The following is an 11,146-nucleotide window of genomic DNA, read 5'->3' on the forward strand; positions in this document are numbered from 1 at the left end:
TATATATGGGGAAGAGGATGGCTCTTATGTTCGCTGTGTGAAAGGGATCACCAAGAGGTTCATGCGCTATCGATCATGATGGACACTGATAAAGCCCGATTCAGTCTCTTAGCTGGGTTGGTTGAGATTGATCCCAACATTCTCCGAATTAATCTCATATTTACTCATACTCACTTGATTATGCTTAAAACTTACTTTATTAATTCCTTCATTTTTAACTTACAATTCTCACTCCTCAATGACATACAATTTTTCACTCTTTAATAGACTTACAATTCTTATTCCTCAATAGGTGTTACCGTAGCTTGTTAGGCACTACTGAACTCAATGACTCCTACGGATACGACAATGTACAACATGAGTAGATCCAGCGTAAGAGAGGACGTATAGATCCAAAGCAAAGGGGAAAATCAGAAAACAAAGCCACGTGCCAAAACTTACACGTATAGATGACCATACGGGTACGACACGTCGTCACAGACAATGGAGAAAGAGGACTAGAACTATGGAGGTGATGGAGGATAGAGCCTCAGAAAGGAGAGAGGAGGAGCGAAGGACTGCACGGCACGAAAGCGCGGATCCAGTCTAGAGTCCATCGGAGACAGAGAAGATGATGACGACTAGATCTGCAGAGGACTGAGCAACTGCACAGCACAACGTCGTAGATCCAATACATCGACGACTTGATGTACAGAGGCGAGGAGGCACGGGGGAGGCCGGAGGTTGGAGGTGAGGAGGCGGAGGAAATGAATGCAAGGAGGCACGACGGGGAAGGCGAGGGTTGAGGATGTGGTGGCGAGTAACCGTGTTGGCCAAGTCGGCACCCTGTGTTGAGGAGGCGTCCCAAACACACACTGCACGGTCCGCCTGCTATGTCGGGTTGTCTCGAGCACGATTAGCCTCCGAGTCGTGCTGGCTCATAGCCTTAGAAACCGCGCGCGGGGCGGCTCGCTTAGCACGGCCTATCCGACATCTATACCAGATACCCTGTATATTTAGCTTGGTTACACTACATGGACATTCTTGGAGAGGAATAGATGGTTAGGCTAGTAGGTCCCCAGCAGCATTCTGAATCAAGGAAGAAAGCCCCATGGTCTAGCCTTGAAATCTCAACCGCACACAATTACACAAATGCTACATGGCGAATAACTTTCCAACAAAGTGTGTACGAGACAAAAGGCACAGATATTCGCCGATCCACTCGTGCGTCGTGCGTCAGCAAACGGCGCCAGCGCCACGCTCCGCATGATCGGTCAAGGCGACCCCGACGAAACATCCTCCACTCCTCCTGCCTGAATTTGCTACAGCAGTCCTAATTCTATGCTTCGATGCAACATGCCGAACAACACAGCAACGACTGTGCGGACATCGACAAGACTGAGGCACTGAGCCCCATCTGAAACGTCCTCATGCGTGAATCGTGATGGGACCTTGCGCATGACGCTAAAATGCTTCGACGGCTCTCGGTGATCTGCTGGTCCGTTTGGGCCGCCGCGCCCTGACCGGACGAACGGAAGGGGCCATCTGCAACAGATGCACAGCACATGCCTCAGCGAATGAGGCGCCAGCGCCACCCTGAGGCACTGAAGAACATGCCTCAGGTGAATAATGCGGCGAGCAGGACAACCACCCCCGTCATCTGAATTCTCTGATACGTTATCTGCAAGCGATTGCAAGCCACCATGACAAGGGAACGCAAACATAAGCAAATCTTCATCTGCGTTGTTGCCAGTGCCATAAACCAGGCTGGGAGATGATTGTTTTGCTGCTAGTGCTAGGTTTTTGACATTCCCCATTTCAGTTTCAGTTTCTTGCTGCCGCCCAAAGGTTAGCTACTGGTATCAGGCCAGCTTGGAAAGGACGCGGCCAAATGTTTGGCTCGTCCGGTGGGTCAAAAGCTCTGCGCTTTCGACGATGCCCAGCCCGGCCATCGATCGACCTCACCTTTAGGTCCTTCCACATCTCGATAGGTTAGTGCACAGAGAAGAAGAAAAGGTCACCCTTTTTCAAGACCATTGCTGGGGGCGGGGGAATAAGAGAAAAGACGAGAGCTTTCGGAGCAGCCACACCGCCGTCGTGCAAAATTCCCGAATCTAGGCCTACCCTATGGTTGAATTGAAATGCATATTTTTCGTATACAAGATTACAAGAGTATATGGCACTGACTAACAGTCTAACAGTACGAATGTGATCGTCGGAGTATTACAATTGCTTGCAGCAGCAGTGATAGTACCACTTTCTCCGTCAAAAAGGTTACGCCCACCGCCGATCCGGACGAGGAGGAGGAGGAGAACATGGACGTGTAGTACGGGTTGAGCGAGCCGCCCGGGCCCGGACCGCCGGCGTCGAGCGCGTACACCGGCGAGCCGTCGGGGTAGAGCAGGCCGTAGTTCCGCTCCGACGTGGGCCCGGGCTTCAAGTCCTCGTTGAAGAGCGCGAACACGTACACGTCGACGGGCACGGCGGGCCTGAGCGGCGTGCCCTGGCCCGCGGCGACCCTCCGCATGAGGTTGCCGTTGTACGCCGCGGCGTTCTGCGCCGTGGCGCCGGGCTCGTCGTCGTCGCCCCTGGACGGCCACCCGGTCTCCGAGACCGTGACGCCCACGTCCGCGCGCCCCCCCGCGGCCTGCATGGCGGCGTACACGGCGTCGATCTGCGCGTACAGCATGTTGTCGTAGGTGAGGCCGGTGCCCGGGTCGCGCACGCCCGGGTTGGGCTGGAACAGCGCGTACGGCAGCGACACGCCCCCCGGCCCCGGCCCCGGGCTCGCCTTGTACGAGAAGAAGGGGTACGCGTTGACGAGGAACGGCGACCCCGTCTGCGCGTGGAAGTCGAGGATGGGGCGCACGTACCCCGCCAGGTCCTCCCGGAACGCGCCCGACGACGGCGGGAAGCTGGTGGCGAGCACGTCCACGGAGTGCGCCGACGAGACGGCGACCGGCTGGCCGAGGCCCGCGTCGCCGAGCGCGGCGTGCACGGCCCTCATGGCCGGGAGCAGGCTGGCCATCGCCGCCGTGTCGTTGCCCGACAGGACCTCGTTGCCGACGGTGACGCAGGTGATGCGCGTGGCCGGGACGTAGGGCTGCACGTTCGCCGCCACCCAACGGCGCGCCGCGTCCGGGCTGGCCGCCATCGCCTGCAGGTCCTCGTTGCCCACGGCGATGGTGAAGCCGACGCCCGTGTTGGCGAACGCCGTCAGCACCCGGGGGTCCGCGTCGTACAGCTTCACCTTGTTCACGCCCATCGACTGCAGGAGCGTCGCCACCTGCGCCGGGTCCGGGAGGTCGTTCGCGATCTGCCCGTAGTTGATCCCGAACTTGTGCTGCGCCGACACTGCCAGATTAACGCACACGCGGGGCAATACGTTACTGGCGCACTCGAAGAGTTGATGCTGTTCTGTATATATTTTAGTTCGAGGGGATTGAATTCCCTTTTTTTTTCTCAGACAGCGATCATAAAGTGTTTTAGGTGCAAAGTCGCTTTCGTATATAGCTACACTCAATAATAATGTATAGGGAAGCAGACGGAATGATCATTCATCTGTGGGAGAGGCAAAATGCTATGATTGAAACAGCTAGCTAGATAGAGATGTAAAATCATGTAATGGCCATGGACGGATGCGTGTCAGAGCTGAGTTAGCAACCGAGCTGAATCAATCACGCCTCCATGTTCTTCGTTCGCGGCTTCTTGCAGTGCTGTCCATACGGAGAATGAAACCGGGACGCAACGTCGTGCCAGAACTCGGAAGAACTGACATAGCAACTGAGGTCGTCTCACTGGGACAGGCGGACGCGGCACCGATTCGCAGCAAAGAGAGCAATGACGGCAGAAAGCAGAGCACGAGCAAGGAGAGAGAGGGAGAATCCACAGTGATACAACATACAAGCGAGCAGGGACCGACCGAGCCGGCGACTGCGACTGGAGTTACCTGAGACGAGCGCGACGGCGAGCTCGAGGACCAGTGACAGCAGGAGGGAGGAGGCGCGGACGCGGAGCCCCATTCCCGCCTCGCCTCCCATATCCTTCTCCTTCCTCCTCTGTCTGTTGTGTCGCTCGGGACCGACCGGTGGCCGTGACGCCCCCCTCGCTCCTGGGTTTTATACTCTGCTCCATCCCAGTGACGGCGCCATCCCCGCAGCAGTTTTTCAGTAAAATAAATGCGCTTGCGTTTACATGCAGGGAAAGTGAAGAGGAAGAGAAGGAAAAAAAATCCCTCTCCCTCCCTAGTCGGCTAGTCCCTAGTCTGCTGATCTCAGGTCGGCCGGCCGGCCCGGCGCGTCGGCGTCACAAACCGCCTGTCTCCGGCACGTGCGCAGTGCGCGCGTCGGTCGGTACCTTCACGCCTCCCACCACTTGTGGCTTCTGCCCTGCTTCCGTTCCCCGCCGACGCCGCCCGCGAGTGCCTGCCATCTCGCCCGCCTGGAGTCCTGGATGGATGATGCAATTGAGCGTTCCGCGTTTCCAACTAGCCACGGTCGCCGCGTACGTGTTCGGCGTTCAAGACCGGTCGGTCGCCTCTCTCCACAATTATATGTTTCATGTGCATCTTCGTGTGAGATTTGGCGGCGGCGTTCAAGGGCTAGTCTCTGCCTTTTTCTTTCTCTGTCGAAGAAGAATATTTTTTTTCCTGACGTGATTAAGAAGGTTTTTTTTTTGTTTTCGTCCGTGCACGGTGGAAGTGTGGAGGGCAGTCCTTCAGTTCGGGGTCGCACGTCAGCGCACGCTGTAGTCAGACTCTGAAGCGGACAGCCCTTGTCTGGTCTGACGAAGCGATGAAGTGACGAATCGAGAACTGCTGGGTGCTGTGCTGGCCCCCTTGGCGTGACACGGCAAGAGGAATCGTAGCGTAGGAAACCTTCTCTTCCAGTTCCAGTCATGCATGGGGACACAGAAATGAAGGACTGCTATATTATTCTCAATCTCTGCAGCAAATCTGAAGATAACTCGTCGTGAACGGCCGTCCCTGCCTCTTTGCCTTTATTTTATTTTAACCGGAAGTGCGTCCTGGTGAGTAACGCGCTGCATCGTATCCAGCGATCATGATTCCCAAGGGAACCGTATGGAGCTTGACGGTGCCAGCCATGCATGCCGAGGATAATATACTGGTACGATGGCTTGCATGGTGCTCGCTCGCTACAGATAATTGGACCGAAAACATGAAGCATGCAAGTAGTAGCACTAGCATTTACTAGCAGCACGCACCTTGACTTGAGTACCAGTAAACCAAACGACGCCACTCTGGTCCGGTACCATGGAAATGGACCACACGGACACGGGATGGTGTGTTGTGGTTTGTGACTCCTTCTGCTTCCATTCCCGTGCGGGCCAACGTCGCCGACTTGTCCGATCCAATCAGTGGTGTTGTGTGGTGGATGATGGGTCCAAACTCTCATAAAACTGCTAGACAACCTGACTGATTACCTGAGTAGTACAGGACAACTCTGCAGCGCAACGTTAACATGTTTTTTTTTTCTCAAGGTGCGTGTTGCGGCTGGCTACGTTATCATGCATCGTACGCGTCCACACACATATATGTAATCGCTCTCTTGCCGCGACAAAAACAAAAAACAAAAAAAAAAACCCCGCGTTTGATCACTACTGGCTAAGGTAGCTAACCATTACCATTTGATTTGACCAGACTGTTCACATCTCTGTCACCCAAAACGAAAATGACGGATAGGTGCACCTGGATGGAGTAGCGTGCCATCGTATACTCCCTCCGTTTCGTTTTAGTTGTCGCTGCATACTACAAAATTAAACTATCCAGTGACAACTAAAAAGAAACGGAGGGAGTATTGTTTATACGGCCAAGCTAGCCGGTTGTGATTTTATCTGGTTATTAGATGGGTGATATAGGTAAATCCAAATATGTTTTTTTTTTCACCTGCTGTCGTGAAAATGAATGTTATTAATACTTTTTTTCACGGTTGGTGCATGGTGCTATGCTATCATGAGATATTTAGGGGAGTTAATCCAGGTGCATGCATGGTGCTATCATGAGATATTTAGGGCAGAGCTTTCGTCGGCTGAACGCGCGGCTCTCACAGTCACATCACATCACATCACATCACATGGCGTGGCTTTCTTGACTCGTTTTCAATGCAAGATCAATATGTGTTTGAACTTTGAACTTCGAAAGCAATCATCATCTAATCGGGAACAGCGGCAGGTCTGAGCACCCATCGGGCCAGTGAAAAACACATGTAGTAATGTAGGAGTCCATCGTGTGGATGTCGGTATCATGCAGTAGATTATTTAGCTATTATCTTGTCCCCTTCGTCAAAAAAGTATACATATTATATTATTAATATAATACATATATCGTTCGATCTAGTTTAAATCGATTTGTAAAAAAACATAATATCAGTATTTATATTAATAAATAAAAACTGATAAAAAAATGTCATGTCATTTATTTTATATTATTAATATCTATAGTTTTTTATATAAATTTAATCAAAACGCTAAGACAACAATAGAAACTAATGTTTTATGTGAAACACATGTGTTGACAGAAAAGAACTGTGCGGACGGTTCGCGCGTGCGCAGAATCAGTTAGGGTTTCGAGTTTATTGCGGGGTTTGTTAGCTAAAACCACAGAATTAGCTCGGGAAACGATTTATAACGGGTCCAGACCTCTCCCTTTATATAGATGAAGGGCTACGGCCGATTGAATACTTGAACAATCTATCAAATCAAGTCTATTCGTCGTTTTTACCTTATGCATTAGGAGTAATTCTAGTTTAGCCCCTTAATCCCTAAATTTTTCGCTTCTCTTCGGCTCTACATCGATTAGAGGTGTTTAGGCCTAGACAACACCTAGAATCTCTCCTTCCCAACGGGGTCCTTCGTAGGAGCGAGATCCAGGCGTCGTCGGCAATCTTCACCGACCCCTACGTACGTGCGGAACGTCCGACCTATAGGCGCGAACCGTCCGATCCTTTAGGCGCGGACCGTCCGATCCTTTAGGCAGGAACACCAGCCCCTGTATCAGTTCGTGGATCGTCCAGCGTCTAGCCGCGAACCGTGTGCGCCTCTGCAGAGGGCACCGTCGCTGATTGTCATCGCAGTGATTGACGTCTAAATCGACGTTATGTACGACAACAATGAAATGGAAACTGATTCTTCTTTGTATATAATAAAAGAGTTTAACTAAACCGCTACGATAAAATAATCTTACCGTCTCTGAATTCTAAATGCCAGAAGCAACGTAGTACATCCCACAAGCCTTTCTTTCACGGTTCTATCTTCTCTCCGTTAGGTCTTGTTCGGTTAATCCCGTTACCTACGGATTGGACGGGACTAGAAAAAAATTGTGAAAAAATTTGATTTACTTAGGATTTAAACCCACCCAATTCCACTCAATCCACATAGATTGAGAGCTAAACGAACAAGCTTACATGGTAGTTTCATGGGCAAAACGCGGTCATATAGCAAAGTGACAGCAAAGAAGCTGCAGTGTAGAGATGGCCCAATTCTGTTGGGCCGGACTCGTCGGTTTTCAACTTATAAGGCCCATACAGACCAATCTGATAAGCAATTTAATGAAGCAACCTCCATATATTGTAGACAGTATATCAAACAGACAAAAACACTGAAACACACAAGGAATTCTGAACTTCGTCTTGTGTCACCCGTCTCTCAAGTACTCCGTGCTAAGTCACCAAAACGTTCACCAACCTAGAGCGAGGGTTAAAAACCAAAACGTTCGACAAATGAACCGACCCAAGAGGAGCCTAGACTAGATACACAGTTGTAGAAGTAGAACTTGATAAAAACAGTACGTCGCTCTGAACATCCACGGTTGGAGTAGCCACTGTCTACAATTTTACAAATGTTGCCTGCGCTACTCGGAATCTCGGATTCGAATATATATTATCTTCTATAGCAGCAGCAGCAGCAGTCTAGCTAGTGCACTTCCTCCTCCTTGTGGGTGTAGATGACGCAGTCCGCCCTGGGGTAGGAGACGCAGGTGAGCACGTACCCCTCGGCCCTCTGCGCGTCGTCCAGGAACGACCCCTCCGACTGGTCCACCTCGCCGGACGCCAGCTTCCCCGCGCACGTCGCGCACGACCCGGCACGGCACGAGTAGGGCAGCTCCAGCCCGGCCTCCTCCGCGGCGTCGAGGACGTAGGTGTCCTCGGCCACCTCCAGCTCGCTCTCCGACCCGTCGGGCCCGACCAGCTTCACCCTGTGCACGGCCGCCGCGGACGCCCTGACGACCCGCGCGACGGAAGAAGAAGCGACGCGCGGAGCATCGGCTTTTTTCCATGTGCAGAATGCCCGGCGCCGCATGCTGCCGCTCGGGCCTGGAACGGAGCACATCGCTGTTGCAGCAGCAGCAGCCGTCGCCATGCTCTAGAGGTTGTCGGCTGCAAACAACGACGAGACCGGAGTTTCACCGGGGTAGAGAAATTAACCGACAAGTACATGGTCAAAATTCAGAAACGATAAGGGATCGAACGCAAAGAAGGGCGTGCGTGGAGAGGGTCGATGAACACGTACCTGTATGTCGTGTGTCGTCTTTGGCTCCTCCAGTAGCACGAGGTGAACAGACGAGATAGCGCGGCGCGAACAGATGAGCAGTGACACGAGCTCTGCACCGCTGCACGCAACGGTATTTAAAAGTTGATGCTGGGGGCCATGGCCTCGGGAAACGGCCATCGGTGATAAGATGGGGGGAAGGTGCTGGAGGAACGTAGAAAGCTCGCATCAGGATATGCTCTACAGGTGTCGCGGAGGTGCAGCGCAAACTTTGGATGTATTTGGCCTCCCTGGTCGGCTTGAGTTTCGTTACCGCGAGTCTCCTCGAACGTAGTGGAAGAGTTCCACAGATCACTGAATCAGCTGGCTAATCTAAGTACGGCCCCTCGTAAAGATGGTAATAGGTCCGATCCCCGATTCCTGCAGAATTCTTTCCTTTGGGTTTGTTTGGTTTGAAATGGATTTCTTTGAGATTGTTTGATTTAAAATGGATTGAGGGAAATTTACTCTAACCCCACTTGATCCGCTCCTAACCGAACAATCCTTTATACCTAATTTGGGTAATCTATTATTGAGCTCAATTCACATGTATTGAGCTGGATTGTGGTGTAACTTAAACTAATTTACACATCAATCCATCTCAACACACACGGATCTGGGTCAATAATAGAGTATCCAAACAAAGTCTTAGGAGATGAGAATGGAGAAGATTCTCTCTCAGTAAAGGGTCTCAATTCTTTGGGACCCTAAATGTAATACAATTACTAGTCCCAAGAGCCTAGTATACACATTGATTTCATCAGATAGTTCAGAGTCTTAAACAATAATTATTACAATATCAAAAGCAAGCTCTAGAGAGTGGGAAATAGCGGAGCGGAAACCAGCCCAAGCCACAGTCACATTGGTGCAGACACAATCCCTTTCTAGTCGAACAGAGCAGAAAAGAAGTTTTCGGCCACTTAAAAACATAAATAAAGCTAGGCGAATACTTATGTATTCCGCAAGCTCATTCTAGCCCGTAAAAAGTGAGGAGTAGCACATTTTCTTACTCAACCACCAATGAGCATCCCGCTCCTCCTGTGGTATCATTTTCTTTTACATAAACACTCATTCCTTTTCCTTTTTATAATAAAACATTAATTGTCATACCACACTAAACTCGTATATACCAGTGGATATGGAAAATTCGAATATGTTTCAAACTCTACGCTGATGTGTACACTTTACTCACTAGCCCGGCTCTGCGATCTCACTGTTACGAGACCCAACACCGAAACTCTATTCTTTATTACATGACTTTACCTTATAGAATGAACTTGCCTTCGTCCAAGCCCTTGTGGCACGAAAGTTCTATTTCCAAGAGATCGGGCTTCTGTCCTTCTTTCGGAGCTATGAGTTCCAAATTGTCGGTCAGTGCTTCTTCTAGCAAAACAGGGAATAAATGAACGACGCTCGCTTTGCTTTCATGGTCAAAAGCCCACCCTTGTCTGTGGCACAGGCAATGAATGAAGATACCGTTTGGTTCAAATATTTGTAACGTAATGGGTAAGTGATAACGCTAAACCATGTTTATTTTAGTCCAACCGTAATCAGATACCATACTAAAAATTGATACCGGACTATTTAAATTTGTTATCGCTAGTAATCAAGTGTAAACCATTACCATTACCATTACCCTTTACGTTACATTTCGTGAACCAAACAGCACTGACGTTCTTTAGCCTTCTGCCGTTTGCTCGTAGGTGAAAGAAACGGGTATTGGCATCCCCCTCTCGTAGTTAGGAGATTCGCGAGTACTGTTTTTTTTTTGTGAGCTCTTTCGATGGCCGCCCGTCCCAAAACTCGTTTTTTAAGTCCTCGCCCCTGTTGACATGTCACCTGTTCCGTAAAATACGATGAGACAACTCACAGGGCTGGGCTGAAAGTTCAAGCTGTTGATTTTTCTGTGCCAGTTGCTTTGCTATACAAGTTTAGATCCAAACATTTCGTAGTGGCATTGACATGAAACAGTTACACACTATAACAAAATCTTTCTTTTCAACCTCCTTGGGAACGCAGAGTTCTCAAAACACAGAATAGCGGGGGAAAACACGGGACTATAGTTGCATGAAACATGCAATTCTGCAGGAGTATAATGCACGAAAATATCTAATGTAGCATTTGGATGGAACACAGGAAAGATGTCTAAACTGCAAGAAAATTTCTAATGTAGCCTTTGGATAGAACACAGGGAAGGAGTCTAATCTGCAAGAAAATTTCTAATGTAGCCTTTAGATGGAACACATGAATTGGAAGAGTCTATACTGCAAGAAACTTTCTAATGTAGGCTCTGGATAGAGCACGAGAAAAATACAGAAACAAGAAGAGAGATGCATAAGTGACAGTTAGGAGACATCTGAACTATCCATATTCCGGCCACTGAGCGTGGAATTCCTAAAGGCAAGTCATGTAAAAAAAAGGTTCCAGGGAAATTAGGAGACAAGGAACGAGTTGTATTAAGTAAGATTACGATGTCGTCACGAATTGCGATGTCATATATAATAATTGGAAATAGCCATGTCTCGTTTTCGCTCCTGTAATATAATTTGCCGTTGCTGGACGGCAGAGACGAACGATTCGCCAGAACTTCATGCTCCATCTCCCTCTTCTAGCTTGCGTGTAG

The 11,146-nt window shown here is 49.9% G+C and overlaps 2 protein-coding genes across 2 annotated transcripts; both read right to left on the reverse strand.

Moving 5' to 3' along the window:
- Positions 1–2,110: 2,110 nt before the first annotated feature.
- LOC100283045 (glucan endo-1,3-beta-glucosidase 7) lies at positions 2,111–4,064 on the reverse strand. The gene is made up of 2 exons (NM_001155947.2): positions 3,929–4,064; positions 2,111–3,333 (listed from the first exon to the last, which is right to left on the reverse strand). The coding sequence occupies exons 1-2, from the start codon at positions 4,017–4,019 to the stop codon at positions 2,174–2,176; spliced, it is 1,251 nt and encodes a 416-aa protein (NP_001149419.2). The 5' UTR covers positions 4,020–4,064; the 3' UTR covers positions 2,111–2,173.
- Positions 4,065–7,543: 3,479 nt separating this feature from the next.
- Positions 7,544–8,571, reverse strand: LOC100382495 (putative ferredoxin-4 chloroplastic). Its single transcript, NM_001175232.1, has 2 exons — positions 8,506–8,571; positions 7,544–8,372 (listed from the first exon to the last, which is right to left on the reverse strand). The coding sequence occupies exon 2, from the start codon at positions 8,353–8,355 to the stop codon at positions 7,909–7,911; it is 447 nt and encodes a 148-aa protein (NP_001168703.1). The 5' UTR covers positions 8,356–8,372; positions 8,506–8,571; the 3' UTR covers positions 7,544–7,908.
- Positions 8,572–11,146: the final 2,575 nt, after the last annotated feature.

The sequence above is a fragment of the Zea mays genome, chromosome 8 (genome assembly GCF_902167145.1).
Source record: "Zea mays cultivar B73 chromosome 8, Zm-B73-REFERENCE-NAM-5.0, whole genome shotgun sequence".
NCBI lineage: Eukaryota > Viridiplantae > Streptophyta > Magnoliopsida > Poales > Poaceae > Zea > Zea mays.